Source organism: Ischnura elegans, chromosome 10 (genome assembly GCF_921293095.1).
Source record: "Ischnura elegans chromosome 10, ioIscEleg1.1, whole genome shotgun sequence".
Taxonomy (NCBI): domain Eukaryota; kingdom Metazoa; phylum Arthropoda; class Insecta; order Odonata; family Coenagrionidae; genus Ischnura; species Ischnura elegans.
This window is the reverse complement of record NC_060255.1, coordinates 63,876,198-63,903,756: the sequence shown is the minus strand read 5'-3', so window position 1 is coordinate 63,903,756 and position 27,559 is coordinate 63,876,198. Positions and strand designations below refer to the sequence as shown.

General features: G+C 36.3%; 1 protein-coding gene across 4 annotated transcripts in view; it reads left to right on the top strand.

The window, feature by feature from the left end:
• Window positions 1-27,559, top strand: part of LOC124167084 (dmX-like protein 2) — a 113,107-nt gene that overhangs the window by 58,297 nt on the left and 27,251 nt on the right. For 3 of the 4 annotated variants that reach the window (XM_046544876.1, XM_046544877.1, XM_046544874.1), the window contains exons 26-45: window positions 3,337-3,511; window positions 4,522-4,649; window positions 5,052-5,428; window positions 8,245-8,446; window positions 9,186-9,460; window positions 10,393-10,656; window positions 10,914-11,021; window positions 12,008-12,197; window positions 12,823-12,986; window positions 14,289-14,442; window positions 14,675-14,770; window positions 17,525-17,713; window positions 18,635-18,922; window positions 20,511-20,672; window positions 21,141-21,373; window positions 22,435-22,613; window positions 23,022-23,164; window positions 24,687-24,952; window positions 25,855-26,103; window positions 26,472-26,757. In XM_046544876.1, the coding sequence (XP_046400832.1) occupies window positions 3,337-3,511; window positions 4,522-4,649; window positions 5,052-5,428; window positions 8,245-8,446; window positions 9,186-9,460; window positions 10,393-10,656; window positions 10,914-11,021; window positions 12,008-12,197; window positions 12,823-12,986; window positions 14,289-14,442; window positions 14,675-14,770; window positions 17,525-17,713; window positions 18,635-18,922; window positions 20,511-20,672; window positions 21,141-21,373; window positions 22,435-22,613; window positions 23,022-23,164; window positions 24,687-24,952; window positions 25,855-26,103; window positions 26,472-26,757 (4,128 nt within the window). The remainder of the gene's footprint in view (window positions 1-3,336; window positions 3,512-4,521; window positions 4,650-5,051; window positions 5,429-8,244; window positions 8,447-9,185; window positions 9,461-10,392; window positions 10,657-10,913; window positions 11,022-12,007; window positions 12,198-12,822; window positions 12,987-14,288; window positions 14,443-14,674; window positions 14,771-17,524; window positions 17,714-18,634; window positions 18,923-20,510; window positions 20,673-21,140; window positions 21,374-22,434; window positions 22,614-23,021; window positions 23,165-24,686; window positions 24,953-25,854; window positions 26,104-26,471; window positions 26,758-27,559) is intronic. The other variant, XM_046544875.1, reaches the window with a different exon arrangement.

Here is a 27,559-nt window from a genome sequence, read left to right as displayed (position 1 = left end):
GCTATCGCGTACGGTGTATGCAGAGCATACTGCGGAGGGTGAAGCATAAACATATCACTGCGCCATAAAATTTTTGGTCCTAAAGAGAAGTCAACTTACCCATTCTTTTCTAATTAGCATAGCGCCAGATTAGCAGATGAATTCGAATTGTTAGTAGGGAGAAACAAAATATCCTGAGAAGATAACCCTTCGTGAGTAACTCTGACAAGTGAGACAGTATAACTCGTAAATTGTAACCTGATGTCCTGTTTCCGGAAAAAAGTGCCGCATCAGCTGCCGAGAGAAGCTCAGCTGCTCAGTGTTTTTAAGTTTTTGTCTGTGGTTGATAGCTGTTTTGCTTTGTTTTTCTATTTAAAAAAAACCAAAAAGCACTATTGAATTATTGGATTACCATGAAATTTATACGCCACATATTAGGGAAAAATTTGACTCCATAACATTAATCAATTTGGAACTAGAACTCAAATAGCATTTTTTTCGGTAAGAGCTCAATTTTCATGGATCATGCAGCAAGTATATTTGTTACAATTTCTTGTATAATGGACAAAATGCCAAAAGGTAACTCTTGCTTTTAAGAGTAAAGTGTGCGTTAGAGACTTAAAAACTTCTAGTAGTGGCATTTATAATCGTAACATGTGGTGTTGATTTTAATACTTTTATGGGGTAAATTGATTGCTTTTGCTTTAATAAGTGTGATTTATTGCCTTTGAGCTAGTGAATGTTGCTTCCATTATAATGGAATATCTTGAAAAGATATACATTAGACTTTTTCAATATTCTCTGTTAGGCTGCTTCTGTGACTTTCAATATTCAGTGTTTTTTGTAAGCTGGTACATGTTTAGTTGTTTTCCTGTCTTTTCCCGGTGCCAGATTTCATGTGTGTGTGTGATGTTTCTGATTTGTATATCTCAAATTTTCTTTTATTCTAACTATATGGCTTATTCCTACTTTAATTCTAAACTGTGACATGATATCTGAACAAAGTCAAGTATTTTCCACTTAAAATTGGATGTCAAAGTCATAAGAAATAGAAATATTTTAGCTAGCATTGAAATTTTAATTTATTTTGAAATTCAAATATGGTTGAAGAGTATCATTTTCATTGTTTCCTTCAATCATTTTGTTGGGATAAATATTTCCATTCTCACAGGACTTATACATGAGATGAACGTGCATTAACTTTGTGACAGACTGTAATTGTCTCTTGCCAATCAACTTTCTATGAGGTCATGGTTTTAAAAATGAAGAGACCCATATCTTACCATTCCTCGATTCATTGCCCAAACTATTTCACTGATGAGTAGGTGAACGACTTCATTCCAAGCAATGTAGAATTTGAATTGTGGTTGTATCACTTGGTATTGTTGTGTTATGTTGTGGTCAATTAAGCTCTCCCAAATATATAATCGTACACTGGAAACCTTTGATCCTGTTTATGGTCTTTTATTCTGAGTTAATTTATATAGCTTCTTTTACATTGCTTTGTGTTCATAAAGAAGCTATACAAATTAGCTCAGAAGAAAATAACATCAGCAGGGACAGAGGCTTCCAGTTGAGCAATGCATGAAGATCTTAATTAACCACAACATTCAACAACAATATCGATCGAGAAAAATCAGGGTCCTCTTGAATGGCAATCAATGGTAAAATACTAACAAAAACTTGGCTCCATAATCACTGAAGATGATGGCAGAGTTAGCCATTGAAACATTGAGACAAAGTACCCAAATAAACATGTGGTGGGAAGTTTAAGAAACCCTCCTGTCATTCAAAGGAAGCTTATGCTTGTATGCTGCTTCTCAGCCTTGTGTTTGGGCTTCGTATGGTTCTTTGTTGTTTACTCATGTGTGAGCAATTTCTTTCCTCTGTGAAAGGTTCTTCTTGATTGTGTAAATGAGTGAAAAAACTGACTGAAACCAAATAATGTTATCAAGTCGTGAAAAATGGGCAGCAACTTTTTCATTTTCTTATTTATAATTTAGGAGAGAAGGGCTGATTGGGGATGATTTTTTATTTGTCGTAACTTATCTTTCCCAACCATCTGCCAAATTCATGTTATGAATTGTGGTATCAGTTCTGAGTGACGGAACCCATTCCTTGAAGACTAATGTGGAAATGAGTACTTCCTCACTTTTTATTCCTATTCCACATTCTTCCCTCGCTTCTTTGGCAAAAATCACTCATTCTGTCACTTTTCTGCATAAAAGAGTGCGTTGAAGCCCTGCATTTCACTTAATTTTAAAATTCTTTTGCATGAATGCACCCATGTTAAACTGATATGTATCTCCAAATTTATCAATGATGTCCCCTTATTTTTATTAATAACCGGGTAAGTAAAGTCTGCATATTCTCCATCTTTCTGATTTGAATTTCATTTTATTATGTGATTATATTATAATTAAGCAAATATCTGTTGTTAATGAAAGTAACAGTATCATCTTATTGATATCACAATACTTATACCACTACAGTAGTACAAAAAGTTTGCTTTAATAATGAGGAGCATTTCATTCTAAATTACCTTAAGGATTTAGGTAATGGTTTGGATATTTCAATAGACAGTTGATTCCTTTTGAGAACACCCCATTTAAGAGTACTGTGCAGTGTTGGTCTTTTGACTTCTTAGTTTTATGTATTTTACGTTGGTGATCATTTTTAATAGCATAATTATGGTCTTGTAATGGAATCTTTTAGTTCACCCTAGCCATTATCCTCGGCGACAATCATGTGGAATTCTCTCATCCTATTAACTTTCCCTATTGTTTCCAGATTGCCCCATCACAGAACTTAGACCTTACCTGTCACACGGTCGGTTCTCTTGTGATGACCAGTACATATCTTGCAGCCTTTCTTCCCACCGTTTCAATTTGTTTTGTAAGCCCTATCACATGGGTATCCCACACTGTGGTGACATATTCTACGATAGAACTGATACTTTAATGTGGAGAATCTCTTTGCCTCACATTGCAAATTACCGTCATTGCATCTTTAACTTGTTGATTTTTCCATGCATGTATTCATTTGTCCGTGCTATCTACACTTTACAGACTAGATGCCTTGGGATTAATCAATTTAAAGAACAAGCTATGGAATCATATTTTAGCATTGCCGTACCACTACAATTCATTTTCTCATAGAAAAAAATGCTGTCTCATGTTATTGCTGGTAGCTTTATAATTCTTTCAAAAACCAAGCCCAATTTTTTCATTGAAAGGTGGAAGAGAGAAATTTTGCATCAGCTAGGTCGTGCCGTGTTATATCTTAGGAAGGCCTCAATCAACTGTTTCATAGCTAAATGTTTTGTTGTCTTTAATGTATATATATATTTCATTCAAGGTATGGCACCAAATGACAACATCAGCAGTGTGGATTACATGCCTGATTATGGACTGTTTGAAGCTAGTCGAATTGCATGTCCAGTATTACCTCAATACCATCCAAAGCAATTGATGGAATTGTTGAACTCCGGAAGAATACGTTGGGTGAAGGCTATCCTTGCACATCTGGTCAGGTAAGCAGTTTTAATGGCTGAATGTTTCTACTTTCATCTGTAATGTAATTTAGTTCAGTTATAAATTAAGTAAAATTGTATTGGCCCTGTATATCTCCATTTACCCGAGAGGCAAATTGAGAACTGTGAATTTTAATATGCGACATTTTCTTAATATACAGGGTGTCCCATTTATCTTGACCACCCGAAATAACTTTTTGTCCAGATGCAAATTCAAAAATGTGTCAAGCAAATGTTCATTAGCCGTCAGGAGGACATTAATCAGCATGATTGTCTTCCTTGTAGCTTTGTTATTTACAAAGATATGAACAGGAGGAGTTAAAGGAGAGGAAATGAATTGCTGAATAAAAAATATAGAGTGCCATTTAAAAAAGACATACCGCTGTTCATATCTTTGTAAATAACAAAGCCATAAGGAAGGCAATCATGCTGATTAATGTCCCCCTGACGGCTAATGAACATTTGCTTGACACATTTTTGAATTTGCATGTGGACAAAAAGTTACCTATTTCTGGTGGTCAAGATGAATGGGACACCCTGTACATGCTAACATACATTACATTCTCACTTGCTATTACCTAATTGAGTACATATTAGATATAAGTTCAGTCAATAGAGGAAAAATTTTTGAATAGTAAAAATGTTATGTAAAGTATACTATGAAATATTATATTAAGTTTTTTATTATCTTTTGGAATACCTTGGAGCACTCTGATATTGAACAATACAGCTTAAGATAAGAAATTACTACCGTTCTGAGAGTACTCGCTTTTTTAATTGTTTTGAGGTAATGTGTTACCTTTGTGTAGATTTGTGTAGTAAAATAGTAGGGACTATTTTTTTCGAATGATTATGCTCAAATAATAGTTTGAATGTCTTTGCATTGCTTTTGCTAATTGTGCAGAGATATACTGTTAATTATGGATATAGTGTTTTTGTTATTACCAGTATGGGAATTGTTTGCTCTGTTTGAATGGATTAATTTGGTGTTATTTTTGTATTTTACTTAGGTGTATATCTGGAACCTGTACAATTCGACAAGGGTCAGTGTTTCAAAATAATACTGATGAGGAGAATCTTGTCAGGCAAAGAGGCTGGTCACGTTCCAGAACTCTGTCTGTCAGTTATGCTGGTGCAGGTAAATTAATTTTTACTTTTTATTTATTTATTATATGTTATTACATAATAATAGGTACATTCCAGAAACTACAATTTCTTTTTAGATCATTTTTCCATATTTTAGATCCTCCAATTTCCTGTTACCTTCCCTACATGGTTTTGTGAATTCTTTTAATGGAAATAGCACATACTTATGGGCATTGAGTAATGTTGGAAATTTCTTTGTCATTTCCATATTATAATAAATTAAAATTTGTGGGAGATTGGGTTAGTGTGGTTCTCTGGCTGCAAGATCCCTGCTTGTGTTCTTTAGAGGATATTTCAAGTCAATTCCATAAGTATTTATGTTTGCACCAACAAAGTGTTAGTGTATTTGTGAAGGGCCATGAAGTGATGATTTTCTCTGCCCTTGTCAATTCAGGCACTTCCAGCCCCATGGAGCAGAGAGGCTCTACCACTGCAATTCCTGAAGAGTTGACCCTGGACTATGCTGAGATAACGTCTATCCCTCCCCTTCCACTGTGGACCCTCCTCGCTGCCGACAAGGAGCGCTGGGGTGCTGTGGGTGGGGCGGGTGGTGTAGCTGCAGGCGGGGGAGGAGTGGAACTCCCCAAGGGAGAGTATGAGGATCTGTTTGATGGGGGAGTCATGTCTGCTGGGGACGAGCCCCTGGACATGACGCTTGATGAGGAGGAGGAAGGGGAGAGCACAGTGGGGTCCCCGAGGAGTCGACGAGAGCGAAGGCCCTCTGCGATATCAGAGCGACAAGTTGGACTGTCACATTTTGGACCTCGTCAGGTAATACATCTTAAAAATCTCATTTCTTAAGTGTTCCTTTTATTTCCTTATTTGGCTGCAACTACAAATGATAACATCTTATATTTTTTTCATATAAACAAATTGCAACCAACAACAAGCAAGGCCCGGCACTCACATTTTAGATTTAACTTTTAACAACATGAAGGAGTCTGTTAATTGACCTGGGAAAGTCTTACACTCATGACATTTACTTAAATTACCTAACCAAGGTTCACACTGGTCGGGGAAGTCAGGGAAATTAAAATTGGGAATGAAAGTTGGGATAATGTCTGTGAAATTAGGTAATGTTCCAGGAAAAAAATCCAGAGGCATGGCAAAAAGATAAAAATTGCATTTTAACGCATGGAGCTAGAGCATCCCAAATAAAAGTCAACATTTTGGATTCGGGTTAGTCTTATTTGGTGCTATTGTCAAAATATATGTCACTTAGAAAATTTCATTTAATAGATTTCGTGCAGAATGGTCTATTTTAGGAAATACAGTAGATTCCGGTTAATGGGTCCACCGGTTACTAGGGGCAGCCGTTTTGTTGGGGCATATCTTGAAGAACAGAACCCAATAAAAGAATATCCTAAAGTTTTCTCCGCTTAAATGGGACAGCATGCCGCTTTATTGGGCCATGAGTTGGCTCTATACACGTGACGAAATTAAATTCTTTTCGTATCAGACTACAACTTTTTTTACATTCTCCTCCTTAATTTTAGTCTTATTTTTCACTAGAGTACCTACTCTTGCCTTATTCTTTAAGCTCTTGTAGTTATACTGTCGGTTAGAGGATTCGGGTTCTGTTTCCCGACCCTGAGACCTCATTCTACGTGGTGTTCTTTTACGAGGAGAGGACTCTTGTGGCGATATTTGGGCTATAGATGATAGAATAAAACTGGGATAGTGAGAAAGAAGTGGTGACACCCGTGGTGAGAGTTTACGAGCAGGTAACGGCCAATTTCTAGGGATTACTTGCTGATGTCGAGCGGAGGAGACTGGTCAAGATGAACAATGCTGCTTACCAAGAGCTTTTTGTTTGCGATATCGTGCACAAAATTCAACTGACTCATGTGGGCCTTTCACCTCTTTCCAATATGTAACTGAGCTATCGCTATTATAAGATGTTGTGAGTGCATGAGAGTGGAAATTGAACAAACTACCCAGGTTACTCGAGAATGTTTGAGCTGATGACATTTACAACACTGATGAAACGGGACCACCGAGATGTATTACCGAGCAGCACCAAATGGCTATCTTTGTTACAGCTATGTAGGACTAAAGGGCTTCAACAAAGCGATGGATCACATCACTGTGTATGTTGTTCAAATGTTTCGGGAACTGATAAAAAACTCTTCTGGCTCTTGGAAAAGTGCTACTCCTCAATGCTTCAAAGGGTTAAGAATAAGCAGTTAACCCGTGGAGTATCACACCAATAGCAATACATGGATGACTGTGAGCTTCTTACGCAATGGTTGACCAGTTAGGATAAAAAATTAGCACAAAAATCAAGAAAGGTTCTTATTGTACTTGATAATTGTAGTACAATGCATCCTAATTGCTCAAGTGGTTAAAAAATTGTCAGCTGGAATTCTGCCCCCAAACACAACATCCTTGGTGCAAGCACTGGATATTGGGGTCACTAAAAATTTGAAAACACTTTGCTGTGGGAATAAAGGAGATTTTATTCTAGAATGTATAGAAAACAACCTTCTGACATTGTTATCCACCGCCAACGAAGTACGTTCAAAGGTGAACCTTTTGCTGGCTGAAAGCTGGAAAAATGTCACCGGTCAAACAATTCAAAATTGTTTTTTTTTTTTTCATTGCGGTGTCAAACTTTCCAGTGCAGTTTTCAACATTCCAGCAGAACCTGAAAGTGAATTTAACTCAAAACTGCACCAAGTAACAACCAATGAAGAGTTCGATAATATCAACTGCAATTTGGACTACTATGTCACCATTGAAAACTGTGAAGATGATATTGTTGAAATCATGCTATACAGGTAACAAGTTGAAGCTGAAGGTGAGGATAGTGATGGAGATGAAACCACCTGAGCGTAGGTTAGTGACATCTCAGGATATAAGGACGTTCATTGAGAGGTTACGACTCTTCTTTATGCAAGAAGGCAATGAAGGTAGCCCAATGTTGTCATTGGATGTCAACTTCGTCCAAATTCATTAGATTTTGTGCGAATTTTTTCAACAAAATCTTCAGACGAAGTTATACAATTTGAACAGTATGTACTCGCATAGTTATAAGTTAATGAAATATTTAAGAATCACATATTCTTAAATAATTACCCGTGAATTTTTCTCTAATAGGACTTAATAAAATGCATTCATCCAGCATCACCAGAGGGTGTGAAAAATATTTTCAACTAAGATTAACAGAATTCTTGAAAAATTTTTATTATTTTACTATTTTTGCTGATTTATTAATTATATTAATAGTTTAATAAATATTGTTTGTATTAGAAAAATTATTTAGCCTTCTTTCTTTCATTCAAAGTTGGTTTATGCCCTTACATGGGATAATTCGCCTCATTGGGGCAGCCGCTTAATTGGGGCAAAGCTCTCCGGATGTGTCCCAATTAATCGGAATCTACTGTAATAATAAAACACTGAGGGTCCTCTGTATGTTGATTTATGTGATCCTTTGGAAAATAAATCAACATCATTATCTTTCATGATAGAGAGGTTCCTGTTATGTAGGAGGAGGAAGGGAGGATTGGGACCCCTATGTGTTCATTCCCATGATTCTGCTGCTGTTTTGTTTTTTAAAGATCTTATTATCGATTCCATTTATTCAGGGACGAATGCTGTCCAGGCTGCTGACCCACACCCATTTGCCTGGACTCTCCAGTTTGGATCAGATGCATTTGTTGGCATTAGCTGATACTGTATCAACATGCAACACTGATTTTGCAGAGCGCTTTGCCAATGATGCTGCTAAGACTGCTATTGCCAAAGAAAACCTCACAGGAGTTCCTGACGGGCAGGATGCATCAACAGGTATGTTGAATACTTAATTAACCCTTATATGCTAATTTTCAGCTATTGCTGACACAGATTTTTCTATGCAAAAGAATAAATGTTGGCTGTATTCAAGGGAGTGGATGGGACGTGACCACATCCCAAGCAGTAAACTCAGGCATACCACACCCATCGTGACCCAGGCTAAAAAGGGGTTAGGCGTGCTCTATGGGTCCTATACTCTACCCTTCAACACATCCATTATTATATTACATTACATTTGACTTAAGGTAGTTTTAAAGAACAATGTGACCTATGTTATCTTATTTGACCATATTTTTGCATTTTTGTTTTGTTGCTGTTACAGTTTCTTCTTTGAACTTGACTTTAATGAGTCTCATCAGCTATCTCTTGTAGTTAAAGAAAGTATGGTGTCACACTGTCATAATGTTTGTTTGACAAAGAGCAGTGTGTGTTTAAGTGCTTCTATTTTCCACTGTTGTTTACTGATTTGGGTCTTATTAATTTAATAAGGCCAGCTGAGATGAAGTGATTTTGAATGAATCGTGAGTTTTTAAAAATAAATAAAATCAGCCACAGTATTGCACAAGGCAATACGGTAAAGGTATCAATGGATGTTCATCTCAAAAATTTTTGCTAAAACACCCTCAAGATTGTTACATGAAATATGGTGCAAAGACCTATAAATTACCTTATTGATGATAAAATTGATAAATTTGATTATCATTCTGAGAGATACCATCTTGCTTATTTTCAGATTCCTTAGATGACTGTGGCCTTCGTTTCTTACTTGCAATGAAGCATTACAACTTCCTCCTAAGGTGTTTGCCCCTTGCACAAAGAGCACAATTTCAGCGACAGGGCGTTGGAACCGGAAACATAGTTTGGGCTTTCCACTCGGAGAGTGAGGAAGAGCTGTTGAACCTCATTCCATCATATGCCAAAGGATCCCCTCGTTGGAGTACACTCCGAGAGTTGGGGGTGGGTTGGTGGCTGAGATCAAATACATTACTGCGGACATGTGTTGAGAAGGTAATATGTTTGCTCTCTTTAGCTATCTTCATTTAAAAAATAATTTCTTCTCAAATCTAATAATGTCTTCCAAAATATGTCTAAAGCATGAGTTTATTTTATAGTATTACTATCCTAATAATGGATTACTGCACTCATCCATTTTTCCCTTCCCCAAGGAATTTCCTTCAGTTCCCTTATGTTCTTTCTTGTGCCCTCTTCTATCTGCCCCAAGTACTCATCTATTGGCCTTAGAAGACTTCATGAATAACTTTACTTGAGTAGCTGTGCTTGCTGTATCAACAAAATTCACGAGCTAATGGGCCCTATTTTATGTATGCAATTAACCCTTTTGTATCGGATGTCGGGTGTAGCTGATGGGCATTTTCATTCTCAAAACACCTGACGTCGGGTACAGCTGTTGCGGATTATTCAATGCAAACGACTGGATGTCGGAACGCCGTTCTGGCACTGGTTAAGAAAAGACATAATAGTCAAATAACACTTTTTTTAAATTTTGCTGCCTCAAAATTTCTAATTTATGCATTCGTAATCAAAAGAGAAATTTATTTTAAAATATGCCGGCTTAACTTGTAATAAAAAGCACACAGAGTAATATTTCACTTGTAAAAAAAAGTTTGAGGAAAGTGCGTTCCGGCACTGCTAATTTTGCCATGACACCACTGGATCCATCTGCCAGGTCTTTCTGACCACCTCCTTTTCTGACCCCCAGCATTCATTTATTATCAAAATACTATTCTTTCATTGGATACATTTCTTAAAATATCATTTTCAATAATAGGGAATATTTTATGTTCCCTTTCATGTTCCTTAGCTGTTTAAATGCCTTACCCAAACAGTGAATATACTCTTTTCCCTTCTTGTCTGCCCTATTGTACATGTGTGAAGTAGTCCTAGCTTAGCTGACATAGATATTTGTCTAATCCACACAGATTGCCAAGGCTGCATTTCAAGCTAGGCAGGATCCTTTGGATGCTGCTCTGTTTTATCTGGCTATGAAGAAAAAGAGTCTTGTTTGGGGTCTCTTCCGTTCCAGGCGTGATGAGCGTATGACCTCATTCTTTTCTAACAATTTTGTGGAGGATAGGTGGAGGAAGGCTGCCCTTAAAAATGCATTTGCCCTCTTAGGAAAGCAAAGGTTTGAGCATGCAGCAGCATTTTTTCTTCTTGCTGGAGCACTGAAGGATGCCATTGATGTAAGTATGTACTTCTAGAAGTTCAACTTGCACACCTTTCCTATGTAGCTGTTGATCAGGGAATAAGGAATATTTCATTTTAATGTGAAACAGCTTCATATTTCTTGTGGAATTTAATATGGTATTAAATCTCATCTTAAATTTGGATATGTAGAATTTTTTTTAAATTGTTTAATAGCATAAAGTAGCTCCCTCTTTTTGTGACTTCAGTCGATAGTTGGCTTTTATTACTCTACTGCTCCTAATATTTCTTACAGGTCTGTCTTAATAAATTGGATGATTTTCAACTAGCTATGGTGATCTCTCGTCTCTATGAAGGAGAATTGGATTCAGCTCCACCAAGCTTGCAAAGGCTATTGTATGATGTGAGTATTGCTAGCTTCAGAGTTGGGAAAGTTGCCAAAAAAAAATTAACTGATAAATTTTCAAGTTTATCTCACTAAAAAATGACTAAAATTTACTTTTCTAAAAAAGTAACTGATTAAAGTTAAAGTTTAGATAGTAACTCTTTAGTTGAAAGTTATTTTTTCAGTTACTTTAAAAAATAATCATGAAGTAACCTTAAAAATCTATTTATTTTTCAAATGTACGATAAAATAAATGCTAGCGTCGTTTTTAAGCATAATTGATTTATGGTAACTTAAAAATTTATTTAACTTAAATAATATTTTTGTACATTAAGCTGGTGATAGGATATTGCCGAGTGTGCAAACTGGGTGAATTTTACAGATATGTTACTTTGAATGTGCCCCCTCCATTCGTTACCAACCATAAGTCGTTGGTGACCCCCTTTCTCAGGTGCAACACACTCTGATATGGATAGCACGATGTCCAAGGAGTCATTTGTTCCACTGCAGAAATTGTCTTTGAGTTTATCCATGTCTTGGGATGCTTTATGTTTGGATGTATTTGTTAAGTGCCTGTTCATGGCTTTCTTGCACTCTACGCTGCTATATTGCATTCTTAGATAATGTTTTTCACATTAGTCTTTTGGAAAAGCTTTGTGCCCAAATTTGAACATATTAACATTCTCCTAAATTATACAAATAAGATAAATTGAAGTTAGTTTTTAATGAGGTAATGTAAAATTTTAATATGAATAAAAGTTAAAAGTTGACATTTATAAAAATGAACATTTAAATCAAATAGTTAACTGCACTTTTAATGATTCATTTTAATGTTTAACTTTTGTAATCTTTTATGCCAACTAAGGTAGGCTTCATTTAAGACAATTTTTCTTGTCCATACTCAGTACACATAAACTCTTGTGAAAATAGTAATTTCACTCTTCTTCTATAATTATATTTTAACATTCATTGAGTGGTAAATGACTCATATTTTTTTACTGAAGGAAATCCTGGGATGTAACAGCAATGGTGAAAATCAAAACCTTTCGAAAGCTCACCCCGATCCTTTTCTTCGATCCATGGCTTTGTGGATACTCAAAGACCATACAGGCAGTCTCAACACATTGCTGCAAACAAATATTGGCCAGATGCACCCTCAGTACATTGATGATGACAAGCCAGAAGGCAGTACAGGTATATGCCCCCAAAATTTTGTTTTTATGTTCATGAAATAGTAATAGTAAAGACTGAAATCGCTTCAAAGCATTATTTAAAAATTTAGGCACTAAAAAAATATTTAAACTTCTCTGTAAATCTGAAAAGTAATGGAAAAATAGAAACTAAATTGGGAAAAGTTGTCTATGCTTTAAAGTCAAATTAATATTTTTTTCACATAATCCAAATATTCAATATTTAAACATTCTGTTTTCAAATGCCATTCAGAGAGTGCTCCATGCTTGCTAAAATTCATTTTCCTGTTGTAATTTGACTTAATTTCTTTTATTGTGTGTATATAACTGATATTATATTTTTGTCGTCAGTGAAGATAAATATTCTTCCAAATGCTTTTTAAAAATCAGCTTGAAAAATAGTTTGGAAAAGTTGGATAATTCCAGCTTGATATTTCAGAGGCACCGGTATATATTTATGAGTTATGTTACTTATATTTTTTAATTGCCCTTGTCTCTACTAATTTAATATGTGTTTGAAAACATAGCTTCTGATTGATTGAATAAATTACATCAATTATGGATGTCTGGTTTTTGTCGTTTTTTTTATAGGGTTATTTTTTCAAATTACTCTTTTTTCCTTTTTCTAGCCAATCCAAATGTGTTCAACTTTTATGTGTACCTGAGAACCCATCCTTTACTTATCAGGCAGTACATAGCATCAACTGCTCAAGATAAAAAGAAATCGCATGCAGTTGTTTTGTCTGGTTTTAGCTATGGAATGGATACCAAAACAGCTAATTTGGATAAGCAAGTAAGTTTTGACTAGACTTTGTCTTTTTTGCCTAGGTCAATTCTGCACTTAACACATTCAATGCGGGCCTGATTTTCATGAAAGTCGTCAGAAGCGGCCAATGAAATAAGAAAGAAAAATAGAGAGAGGTTTTTGCGCCATAACTTCCGTTAAAATACTGCTATTTGCAAACAGTGCACACATGTCGAAAAAGGGAAGCTTGCTTAAGACCATGCACACGATCGTAAGACTCGGGAGTGGATATTAGTCACGTACGGAGGCGGAGAAAGCACTCCTGAGATACGGGTCACGTCAATTGACATCCTCCGTATCTCGAGTTGGACGGGACCACGTCAATTGACGTGCTGAATGTGTTAAGTTAAATTGCAATAACTATTCACTCAGCATTCCTTCATTTTCATCAGTTCAATTTACTCTTTTCTGTTTCTTCTATGGAACTTTAATTTACTACCTTTATGAAGATTCACGATGGAAATTTTTTATGTTTGAGAAACAGGCAAATTTTGACAAAGGTCTGCTCGTTAAACACAGGAAATTGCAAGTTGTTAGCATAAGTAATAAAGCAGTAATACCTGACCAAATAAGATAGAAATGGACTGGTCAAGAGGGAAGAATGAACCCTATTAATAATATATATATATATATATATTTATTTTTTATTTTTTTTTTATATATATTTTTTTTTTTGTTTTTCCTATTAATAATTCCAACTTGATATGAGTCTTACTCACTTCTTCAATCTGTAATGCGGTATCATTCTTTTTAATAAAAAGTCCTACAATTTTTTATTCTTTTTTGAGCAAAGAAGAAAGAAAAAATTGCTATAAATGCTTTGTTTATAAATAGAATTTTGTTGGTCACTGAAATGTTGTGAATATTTTTGTTTTTTCTATTCGATTGTTCATCATCACTGTGTGACTTTGACTTGGTTCTCCAGCTTAGTTTCCTATGGTTTCCACAGGTTAGGGGCACGTGGCTATCTTTCGGACCACACAACAATAGGGGGTTTACCATTTCATGTCTTCTTATTCTGTGTTTCCTGTTCCCAATTCTTTTGCCCTTGTGTTACTCTAATTTTGATGAAATGCAATATTTTCAATGGCGAATGAGATGCACATTTACCTTTACATTGACTACACAAAGCAAGTGACTTTTTGTTATATACTCCACCAAAATATGGATCACATATTTCAAAAATTAATTATGTACCTTATAAGATTAGAACGTGTACATCATAGTATAAAATCCTTCTGCAGCTATGAACCTTTGCTGAAAATAATTTTTTTTTTGTCTTTCTTTCAGATATTGTTGGAAGATTCAATCACGCCACTGGAAAGGCAGTTGTACTTCACCACAGCTCATGCACACTTCAAGGCAGGGTGTCCTGCTTTAGCCTTAGAAGTTCTATCTAAACTACCCAGTAAAGTTTTAGACTCTAATGGAAATAACTCTCCTAGTAAGTTATTCATTTATAATTCATTGAGTCTTGTGTCAGTTATTCAGTTGTCCTGTTGTTAGAATGGTGAGAACATGGATAGTAGTTAATAGATGCAAAACAAATTTTGTGAAGCGAATTTTGATGGTATTTTGTAATTTTAAAATACATCAGAAACATTTTTAAATGTAAGGCTTATTACATGATATTCCCATTGGAGTTGTTATTGTGATGTTTTTATGTATTGTTTCAGGTTTGTTAAGTAGTCCAGTCAAATCAAGACCTCAAGATCAGCAAATAGACACTGGAATATTGGATGAAAAGTCCTTGTGGACATCCACTGATAAAGGTATTATTAATGTCATTCATAGGTCCTTTGTAATTTTACCTCATTCAAGTCTTAGAATATTACATTCTGCTTCAGTGAGGGTGTGAAACTTATTTGCATTTTTGACTGGCTAAGTGGGAAGGCTTTAACTTCATTCTCATGCATACGTGTATAATTTGACTGCTCATTTTTTTGAATGCTCTTAAATGATTTATTAAATTGATACTTTAGATAATCTGATATGTAAAAATGAGTACAGGCATCCCCCGAGTTACGTAAGAGATGCGTTCCGGCAGACTCTGCGTAAGTCGAAATTTACGTAAGTCGAACCTTTGCGTTAGTGCTTCAGAGATTTCGATCGGTGGGGTGAAATTCTCAGCGGAGAAATGCGTGGTTAATTCTCGGTGAAGTTTCATTCAATTCACTGCGATATTCATGAACTCTACCGTGTATTCTTACGTTATTAGATACAAAACCGATAAACATTTATATAGTCTGAGAGTTGCATCTCGAGCATTGCCAATCAAAATGCGTAATGTTATTCTCTGAATTGACCGATCGCGTGGATTCGGAAAAGTACGGTATCTCAATGCTACATTACTAAACTGAATACTTAAATTGATTCATTATGTTATACTGCGATCTAAGGGCCCATAGTTTGCATTGTATACTTACCTTTAATCATTATATCTTCTGCCTTTTATATATTACGTTGCATGATGAATCTAGTGGTTTCATTGTCACAGTTAATAGACGTAGGATGGGTGTCGAGGACTATGAGCAAATAACACTCAAAAAATACCAGTAAATCACTATATTCTTAGATACATTCACACGCACAAACACTCAATCTTTCACGCACGCAAACACACTTCCATATTCTCAGATCTCAATAAAATGACGTGAGAATATGATCATTTGAATATTTGCTTCGCTGGAAACATCAGAGATTATTTCCAATATACGAAGCTAATTAAAAGTGAGCTTTTATTCAGCCAACTCCGTCATTAACGTGCAACAAAGTTAGTGGGGAAAAGCTTTCAATGACGCAATATTCATTTACAGTTGCACACAATATGAGAGAACGAGAAAATGCAGCTTAAACAAATCTTCCGCCAGATACATGTAAACAATTATGCAATTAATATCGTGTGTCAAATTTTTCTTAACTTTTTCGCGGCGTTCATTGCCAACTCTCAAAATTTCAACGCCGTTACGTGGGTACTAAACAATTCTTTTCCGCAATAAAGATTTCTGCTTGAACTTCATTTTCTTTAAATTCCACAGATGGAAATGTCCAAACTTAAGGATACAATTTTTAAATAGTTGAAAGTCGGAGTTTGGGTGTGTATGCTGTGTAACAAGCTGTATGGTATAGGAGTGAGCGCAACCACTTCCATCGCAAGAACTGCAATTTTTCACGTTGATTGCTGACTTGGGATTTATAAGCGATTTTTCTACAGAAATTAATGAAAATTCCTTCAAGGAATGACAAAAAAGGCTCACTTTGTTATTTTTAGCTCGTAAAAAACTCGATTACTATTAGATATTTTTTCTACCATAGGTTGTACGAGCGAATATCTACTTCTTCGTGCTCGCATTCGAAAATTAACGTAATCATTTGAAATATGGTTATCACTTACGTAAGTACGGATTTATGTAAGTCGAGACGTACGTAACTCGGGGGATGCCTGTATTTGTAAACCTATGAATTTACATGCCATAATGCCAATTTCATAGTTTTAATGGTTGTGTACATCACTTGGAATTAAACCTGGAGGAAAAACTATCTCCATTGTTTTTCTGTAGAATGGAGGACAGTAGAACATTGGAGGGGGAAAAATGAGGACTGCATGAGATGGGAATATGTGTGTTCGATTAATTTCTTGCAATGTAAGAATTTAAAATGCACCAGCCTCCTGAAGGCAAAACAAGTCTCTCATACAAAAATTGATTTGCTCAAATGTCTGACTGCTTGAGGGATGCTGGAAGGCTTCTCAGGAATCCAAACTGGTTTCAGGATCCATGGTTAATGATGTTTTGCTCGCTTTCCACTCACTCGCCGTAATCAGGGCTGTTGATATCGTGCATTTTCAACTGTCGCCTATATTTACCATTTGTTAAAAATCCATGAAATAGCCAGCCCTGATGACTGAAAGCAAGTGGCCTTTTGAAAAGTTTGCACTCATGGAGCTTGTCTCGTGGTTGGAATCCCAAAAAGCCTTTCTGCATATCATTTGGAGGGAAAGCATCCAAAAACATTTACGAATGAATCTGTGTAAAACCTAAAAGTTTCATTTTTTTTCAATTCGTTTTACATTTCTGTACGTTACTTCTTATATTTGTGTAGCAGACCACTGTTTTACGATCAGTTCAACTTCGAATGGATTAGACATGAGATCTGAGTTGATTTTTTGTGTGATTTTGAAGATTTCCACGTAATTTTTTCCACTTGCGCCTCGATTATTTTATTTAACTCCCTCTTTGTTGATGGAACACATTTTTTCAATAGTAATATTTATATTGACTTAAGTTCTTTAAAATCATCCCTTGTCCAGAAATAATGCTGATTCATCGTTAGGTGGAGTTTGTTCTGGGATCGATTTCTCCAGAGCTGATGTATATCATAAAGCAAGGGTTAACTGCATTGCGATTTTTGGTATTTGATGTCATTTTCCTTATGTATCTTCTTGATGTGCCATTGATGGGTTTAGATTTTTTGCTGTATCTGATCCAGCATAGCAAATGAACATCATTATTGTTATTATTACACAGCAGCTAGTGATTTGGACTGGTCTGCCCCAGTGAAGCCGAAAGAGGAGGAGTTGGTGTTGGATTGGTCACAGCCTGTTTCAGCTCAAAGGAAGGATTCACTGGAATTGAAATGGGATGACGATGATGAAGAGGAAGAAGAGAAAACAAGTGATACACAAAATACGCAGTCAACAGTGAAGCAAATGTCAGGTTTGTGATCTGTTACTCATCGTAAGTGTGTAGAATGATCTTTACATTCATTTGGCATAACCTCGGGTGGCAGGAGTTGATTGCATTTGTCATGATACATACTCGAGAAATATTAGCTAAATGTAGTTGGGTGATTTTTGCTCTTCAGTTTTGCTTCCCTATATCTCTTACAAGTACCTAGTGGCTAGTAGTGCTTAGCAATAACTTATGATGATGAATCAATTATAGTGTGTTATGGGGACAAGATCAATGAAGGGGAATCAGGTTGACATATTGGCTAGGGTGTTGGCTTCACACCATGTGGTCCTGGCTTCAAATCCAGGTGGTTCCCCCATAATTTTCAGAGGGTACCAGATTCTTGATTCATGATTAAGTGCTTTGTAGAGGGCACTTCAAGCACAGCACTCCATCCATTGGATAATCCAATGCTAATTTTTTGTTCACTTATTAGTAATTCTTTTCCTGAAATTGCAGCTGTGCATAGTAAATTTTACTGTACCTTGAGCTCATTGTTCCAAATCTGCAAAACTCTGTGAACAATGGTCTATATTATTTCTACTGTATAGATACCTTTTTCTCAATTTATACGCAACCAAACTCTACAAATGAGGTACCAAAATGCACAGAATTTATCAGAGAACATGCGACGGCATATCTTACATTCTAAATATTGCTATTGTTTCATAAAATTGGTTTTTTAATAATAAAAAAAAACAAAAACCGGTAAATATTCCTGACGTTAACGGCGCACAAACTGATACATTTGTTCATTTGCAACAATATCTCGCATTCTTTAAATAACTTTTATAAAAATGCGGCTGATTCCACATTCAAGTCTCCTATTGATACGTAAGTATGAGTCATGTGCGTTTAACAGAGGATAGAGCACGCTCGTAATTTATACTATTATTTCTATTACAGGGAGACGAGAAGACACTGAGGATGGTGAGAAGAGTGAGGATGGTTCCAGTGGTCCTGACTTGGATATAATGGCTCAGCAATTGAAATTTGTCGCATGTCTTAAAATTCTGATGGAGGAAGTGTCAACGCTGGCCACTGGATTTGAGGTGGACGGTGGTCAGCTGCGCTACCAGCTCTACGTCTGGCTCGAGCGGGAGGTGGAAGCGCTGAAACACCTGTGTAATTACAGTGCCGGTGGACCTAGCCAGAGTGGAGTCAATGGAGAGACGACTTATCCCAATGATTTAGGTACCATATTCCCATGTATTTCCCATATTTATTTTTCTTTTTCATATTTTAAATCCTTTTCATTAATTATTGAACCAACAAGGAAAAAAATCTTTGTAAACGTCCGCATGATGGTTGATTACACAATTATAGTTTCGTCAAACAGTCAACATCATCAGGTGGGCAATTTACAGAACATACACTCCTTGACAGAATGGATGGACCTGGGCAGGAGGGTAAGGTAGGGCTGCTGCCTTTTACCCACCCTATTTAATATATACATAGAGGAGATGGTCAGTAAAACCATGAGAAGTGATAAAGGGATGGGATTGGAGGAGGATGCGAGAAAAAATGCATCAGGTTTGCCAATGATATGGTGATTCTTGCTGATGAAAATCAGTCACTTCAGTGAATGATAAAAAGTTTAGAGGAAGGTATGAAAGACTAGTTAGTTACTAAACTTGATTCAAACAGGTGGGAACTATTCAAACTCATCATGGAGAAAATAAATTGATCGTTCTGAAGCGATTTGATTTTTCGTCGGCTATAGTCCACAAATATCAGCAGAGGGGAAAGAGGCCTCAGTAGCTTAACTGGCTAAAGGACTGGACCAGAAAGGTCCAAGAAAAGGCATCATAAAAGGAGGTCCAGGTTCAAATCTCGATCAAGGCAAATGATTTTTTTTCTCTGTGGAATTTTCGCACGAATTGTGAATAGAGGGTGCCTCCGTAAAGTTTTCACCGTGGCAAGTCCTGATATACAGTAGATTCCGTTTAATGGGTCCACCGGTTACTTGGGGCAGCCGCTTGATTGGGACAAATCTTGAAGAACAGAACCCAAAAGAGGAATATCCAGAGTGTTCTCCACTTAATTGGGACAGCATGCTGCTTTATTGGGCCATGAGTCGGCGACATAGACTCTATACTCGCGACGGAATTAAATTTTTTTGTTTCCAGAAACTATTTTTTTATATTCTCCTCCTTTGATTTACTCTTATTTTTCACAAATGTTCCTATTCTTGCCCTATTTTGAAAGCTCTTATTGTTATAGTATCCGCAAGAGGATAGGACTTCTTTAATAGGACTTCGTAAAAGACATTCATTCAGCGTCGCCCATGGCTGTGAAAAATATTTTAAACAAAAATGTTATGATTCTCAAAAATGATAATAAATTAATGAAACTCGCTGATTTATTAATCAAATCAAATCAACTTATGTTGCATTATAAACATTCTTTAGTCTTTCTACCATTTCAAAGTTTTTTATGCCCATATACAGGAGAGTTCGCCTAATTGGGGCATCCGCTTAATTGGGGCAAAGTGCACAAGTCCTGATATGTCCCAATTAACCGGAATCTACTGTAATTAAATTGATTTTTTCAGTTTAGCAGGTCAAAAAGTTGTCATACTCCATTAATGTATCTAAATAGACGGTAGTCCGAATGAAATAATTCAATAAGTAAATAAATGGGAAAAATATTATTATCAAGCCTTTATAGATGTTATTAGACAATTATTTGAAGTTTGATTCTGATATTCCGATTCATCTTATTCATGCCAAATTATTTTAATTCCCCCCTCTTACTTATCTCTCTAAATGTTTTCTTGCAGAGGATCCCTTGATGGATCCTGAATTCCGAGAACATCACAACATGACCCCAACGCCAATGAAACCTGGTGAAAAGCCCACCCTCCATGAAATTCTCTTGGCTGAAAAATTTGACTTTGAAGCCAAAGTTCACAGAGCTGCTCGGAGAAAGAAGTGGTTGAAAGGTATGTATTGGTACCCGAGTATTTTTATTGTTATAATATGTCATTACTGTTCGCTGGAACTTAACTTTGTTGTTATACTTAGTGTACTTTTATTCAAGTATTATCTGCTCCACATATCTGTTAAGATGGAAATTAAGTTGTTTACTGCATTAGCTCTAATTATGCTATAAGAAATGAAACACCAACATTGACCATTCATATTGTTGAGAAAATTGTTGCGTTTTTTCATGCAAGGATGTTAAAATGGACTGATATTAACATGATCCCTTCACATTATGTGAACATGCCTTATAATCACATTTATGTAAAGAGACATTATCTGAGAGTGTGTACTATATTGCATTAATTTAGTGATATTGATGGGGAAATCCTTAAAATGGAAGTATACTTGAATTTTATATTTTTGGCTTTTGTTGTCACTCTTTTATTAGTAATTTAAAAAAAATCAATTACTGTATTTATTTTCAGCCAATGAGACTCTGCTTCGTACGTTGTTGAGCTATTGTAGTCTGCATGGTGCGAGTGGAGGTGGATTGGCATCTGTCCGAATGGAGCTTGTGATTCTCCTGCAGGAACTCCAGCAGGAGAAAACCCAGCAGCAACTGCTTTCACCGTTGCCTTTCCCTACAACTTTACCCTTGCTCTCAGCCAGTGTTGCCTGCAATAAGACTGTGATTGCTGATCCCGTTCGTCATCTCCAGGTTCGTGTCCACCCTCTGAGTTAGTCATTTTATTTCAATTTTTTAAATATTATTATCTATAAATTACATACTACGTTGCACCCACGACTTCCCCAATATTGGTTCCCACCCCCTTGCTCTCCCAGAGATTCTGTCAATCTATGTCAGTGGTTCCCAAACTGGGGGTCGCGACCCCCAGGGGAGTCGCGGGCCGTTCGGAAAGGGGTCGCGAGATGTATACGAATAATAAAGTGAACTATGTACTCAAACTTAGACAATCATTTTTAGGGGGTCGCGGCTAAAACGTATGAGCTAAAATGGGTCGCAGAAAGAAAAAGTTTGGGAACCGCTGATCTATGTTAATCTATTCCATATGTAATTTGCTGGCCTAGATGGTGGCAGGGTAATTTTCTTGCTGGTCACGTCTTGGTCATAGGTTCAAATCCCTCCTGGCTGAATTTATACCACTGAGGGAATGGATGTGTGTCATTGTCCAGCTTGTGAAATGTAAGAGAGAACTTTGTAGTCCTAATTTTGCAAGTGAATTTAAAACAAACCAGCTATTGCCTCAACCCATTTTTTCCTTCAATAGGCATTACAAACCTTCTTCCAAACAAGTTTTCTTTTGTGGGATTCCCTTATATTAATAATAATAATGATTTTATTTCTGTTGGTTAGTAAGTAACATAGAAATCGTCGGCTTCTCCCTACAAGTAAAATCCAAACTCTTCAGTCTATAGTAAAACACTCTCTGTACTAGTTGACTGCAAACAGATTCAGTCAATCAGACATGATTTATGTTAGTATAGCAATAAATAGTTGATATTTTAATTGCAGCTTTTGTATAAGTGCATAAAGCAATGTTACTTGAAGTGTAGCTTTTACACTGTTTGGTTCCTTTTTCCTATAAACTACACATTTTCTGCTTGTTCCCCTCCTTAAATTGCCAAATTGAAGTGGTTTATAGACTTTTTCCTATTTTATTTGTGTCTTAAAATGTGCATTCATTTGCCCGTTCAAAGTCAAGGTTGTTCACTGCAAGTATGAAATATCCAATACTTTCAATTTTTCTCTTTTTACAGTCCAAAACTCACGACATGCTGCAAACAATAGTTGAACTCCGTTCTCCTCCAATGCCTGTGAGGACGAGGTTTTCAGAGGTGTTTGTGCTTCGGGATCTTTCTGTTGCCCTCTCTGCCTGTATATATCAGTCACTATGTGACTCGGATTCATTTAGCATCAAGCAACAACAACAAGACAGGTAAATACAAATCTCAATTCTCTTCTCTGACAATTTTCAGATTCATTATCAAGTTCATATTTCATTATCATTGTTTAATTTTCGAAAGCTATTGATAACTTTCAATTGGGAGTTGTGAAAACTTCCTAAAATAATGCCAAACTGTCAGAAAGCTCTCAGAAAGAAGTTTATCCTGAAAGTTATAATCTAGAAAAGTTTTTAGCTTGGGTTACACACGAATTATTATGGTACTGATTCTATTTGGCTTCGGTTCACACTCTGGTTCTAATCTCAAGACCTGTGGAACTTGAGAACCAAACCAACCCCTTCTTGGAATTTCATAAGGATTTGATATTTTGATGTTAGGCTTTGACTTGTAGTAAGTGGCATGTAGGGAAACATTTAATCAGTCTTGTCCTCATTTTACAGTTACCAAAGTGCTGGTATTGAGAATATTGCACGGATCAACACTGCTAATCCTAATAGTCACTTAATTGCTGGACATAATCGAAGGAGGAGGTATAGTAGTGATGAACCTATGCAAGTTACCACAATACCTAGCAAATGGCCAGGTAAGTTTAATCATGAACTCAATTTTATAGTATTATTTCCAATGAGGCAAAATAGGCTCTTTTGAATTACTTTGTATGTGCCGACTTTGTTTCTTAATAGTTATATAATGCAGTGCGAGAACATGTGGACAAGTCCACACTTTGATGTCCCAACTTAATGCTGTATTGAAACTTTCTGTGGGCTAATTAATCATCTTGGTGGTCCATTTTACAAGGACTTCTGGAAATTATTTGAAAAAGTAAAACAACTTCCATGCCTTGTAAAATAATGGAAATTTTTAAGCGATTTTAATTTCTCCTGGTGGATACTATTGATGAATTCTTCTCGGGTTCTCTATGCCTTAATCCCATATGTGTCAACCATATCTTGTAAAATCCACTGCATTCTACGACGATATAACATCAAAACCATCCATCTGCCACCATCTAAAGTAAGGCTCTGCTTGGTGAGGGCGAAAGATCCTATCGGCCTGAAGACACCAGGGGTTTATGGGATTCCTTGTGAATGTGGTAAAATATATGTGGGGCAGACAGGTTGAACGATTGAGACGAGGCTAAAAGAACACCGAAGATTTTTCAGAGTAGCGTAACCAGAAAAGCCGGCTGTGGCGGAACACAGCATTAATGAAGACCTTGCTATTAGATGGGGAGATACTAAAGTTCTTCAATTTCAAAAGACCTACTGCCAATCGGATGACACCTGAGCCGTATTGTTGTCCTCGGTAAACGGTTGTATCAGTTCAGTGTGAAATTGGAGTTTCAAGGAGTAACTCAGCCTTGAAGATGGGAGACAAGTCGTCTCTTGAAACGTCAGCTTATACAACAGAATTACCCTGGCTGAGAACCCGAGAAGAATTCATCAAGGGAAGTTTTTGCTTAAAGCATTTTATAAACTATAAATAGCTTCTTTATATTCATGATTTGGTGTTATGTTGAAAGTATAAATGCCATTCATGCTTCAGAAACTTCATTTTCATTCAAGAAATGAGATTCTCTTTTCCAAATGACCATGGAAGTAAAAGTGACTGTGGAGGAGTCTTTTTACAGCTCATATGGCTGTTTTTTTCTCTTGGGTGGTATGAAAAAATCCATATTGTAGAAAATCTAAAAAACCCTCTAACCATAGTTAAGATCTCCATATTAATAACTTGTATTTTTTATTTAAATTGATTTTAGAGGAAGTATTTTGGTTGTAGCCAATGTTTCTTTGGATTGCTCTTTCACTATCTTCAGAGAATATGTATCAGTAGGAAATTCTGTCTATGTCATATATGTGCCAATCTAATCAGGGAGGAATCAATGCCCCCTTTTTTGTTACATGTACAAGGTAAAATATTACGCAAATTTCTAATATGAATCTGAGATTTTCAGAATTATGGGCTAGACGAATTATTGGCTGATTTACGTTTTATTAGTTAATGTTAATGTGATTAATGAAAACATTAGCAATGTTTAGAATCTTATGTTGAATGCTCTTTGTTTGGAATCCATCAATGATTCTCATTCCATTCTTCTTCCACAGGCGTCACTAATCTACGTGCTCTTCTGGCTCGAGAAAAGGACGAGGATACACCCAGGCTCAATGTCCTGTTGGTGGAAGCGTTCGTTGCCACATTTGTCAGCCTAGTTGTCTATGCTCTTTCTACGTGTGATTCAAGCATTCTCTACCGTCTGGCTGGGCAACGATTCACGAACAACACATGGGCTGCACTATTCGGAGGGGGAGTCAAGAAACTGCTGAAAGTGGCTGCTGCAGGAAGTGGTTCAAATGTTGTCAGCACAGCTCAGGTGTGTTAAATGTATGGGTTATTACTGGTTAGGGAAATCATGGAAAAGCCAGGGGATTTCTAATCTTTATGCCCACAAATGTTTATAGGAACTGGATAGTTTAAAACTGTTCATGATTGCATTTCAGTGACTTTGCAATGATTTTATTTATTAAAAGCATGCATCTTGAGCTATTTTGTGTGCTTTGATAACTGAAAAATTATTTTTTTCCTGGCAAGGCTGCAACAAGTGGCCTTCCCAGGAAAAGGGCTTGAGCTCCCCCTCCCACTGAAATGCTGGGAAGATACAGATGTAGCTGTACTCCATCCAAGTGAACCTCCGAGCAAAGATACATTACTGCCTGTATTTTTAAAAATTTCCAAGTCTGTGGTTTTTTCTGTGAGAATATTTCCCCCCCACCCAAAAGTATTGTCCATACCTATGATTCATAGCAAAGAGAACATTGTACAGAAAATGTTATCATTATCTGATAATGTAACATCATAAAACATAATATCAAAATCACTAAGTACCTGAGTTTTTAAAGCAGTGGTATAGGGAAAAGATTTCAGTATTACAGCTGTCACACAGATTCCATTACCTATCAGGTGGTCCATTTTCTCTCTTATAAAATTGAACCATAATGAAGTTGATGGTTTGAGGTTAACTTTGTGGAATTTATTCGTATTGAATGAAAATTAAACTTTTTCCACAGGCATGTGGATGAAGTGGAGCGCCAAAACCATGCTAGTGATCTAATAAATATTGTACGTGGAAAAACATAGTTTAATTTTCATTCAATATGAACCATAGTGATTTTTAATATGTTATTTATTTTCACTTCAGTGTAGAATTAAAATAGCTAAAATTAGTTTTGAATGCCCGTAAATAAAGATATTATCGTATTTCTTCCTTTGAAATAGAGTGGAAGTGCCCCTGGAAGTATCGACAAGGATGGTGACAATATTGGAATGGGAGAGGGGATGTGGAACACAGTGACCACAAGTCTTAGCAAGCAGAGGGTGAGGCTAAACATGCGTCTGCTTGGGGGCCAGCCAGGATCCCAGCCAGGTGGCACTCCTCAGCCGCTTAACATGAAAGAAGACCGACCCACGTACAGGGAGCAATTTGTCCCTCCGGAGATGTCAATGGTGTCTTACTTCCTTTTGAAGGTTTGTTCTTTGTGACTGGTTTTGTTGAACTATGCATGTATGAGTGTGATTATATGTACATACTTTTTTATTTGATAGTCTGTTTGGAATTTTACATGGTAGAAACTTATATGCAATCATTCTTAGTCAATTTAAATGAAAGACTTTATAAATTTCTCATAAATGTTATTTTAGAACACCGATTTTATTGTAGTGCTACATCATCTGGCATAGATTCAGGAGATACCAACAATTTAATAAACAAGGTCGCTGGAGGCAGAGCGGAAGAGATTCTGTCATTTTTGGACACTCATAATGCTTTTAGTTATGAAATATTTAGTTGTATGTCAAATCTCATTATTCTACACATTTGGTGCACACTTTTTCAGCCTCAGTCACCCACGGACGAAGACTTCATTGACTACGATTCAGCTGATTCACAAGCGAGTGATGGTGAGGATAGAGATGGTGACGAAGAGGATGAGGAGGAAGATGTTTTTGAGGGAACCACGAGCACGGCTGCTGGCAACATGCGAGGGAGGGCTGTGGCCAAGGAGAACACGGAGCACTCCAACCCATCCAGTTACTCTTGGTGTGTCCTGCGTTTAGCCATCGTCCGCCTCATTCAGCAGCAGCTGCATGAGTTCCTGGCTGTGGCCGGCATCGAACTTCAGGGTGAGTCCCTTTCACCTTCGATGAATTATCCATTATTATCAAGAAAATGTTCACTTAATTATTGTTGTGAACTTAACCCTTTTAGTGCTATCCTTCTTCTCGGGGTACAGTCGAAAAATGCGGAGAGTATTTTAATAAAATGTAGCAACAAGGAAAAATAAACATTATATATGTAGTTAATTTTTTAGATGTCTTTAAGCTTTTTTTTAATTAATGAGATTAAATTGGACGATAATCTCAACATTTTTATACGTTTACTGATGTATAAGTTTTTTATTTCAATGTCCTCAAAGTTAACAACAATAACGTAAAAGCCGATATATCGGCACACCGCATTTTTCAGCCAAGCGGTGAAAGCCGATACATTGGCACGCTGCACTAAAAGGGTTAAAGGATGATTTTGATAAAGATATTGTGGTTTGTTGAGGAACAACTTTTATTCTGAACTTATGTAGCAATTTACCCATTGGCCTCACATTTTCAAACATTTGTTGTAAATTAAAATAATGATTCAGATGAGGTTATTGAATGTACATCAGTACATATCCTTAGCATAGAATACATATTAAGAAAATGCATACATATATGAGAGCAAAAAATACAAATAGGCACATATAAATATTTGAAATATGGATAAACAGATATATGTTAGGAACATTAAATACAACTTATTATTGAAGTATTTGAAAGTGAGATATGAATAATAATGGTAGCATAAACTGAAATTTGTACTATAAAAATGAAAACATCAGGTAAATCAGGTTGGGCATGGCAGATGGTTCAGTAAGAAATATTTAAATGA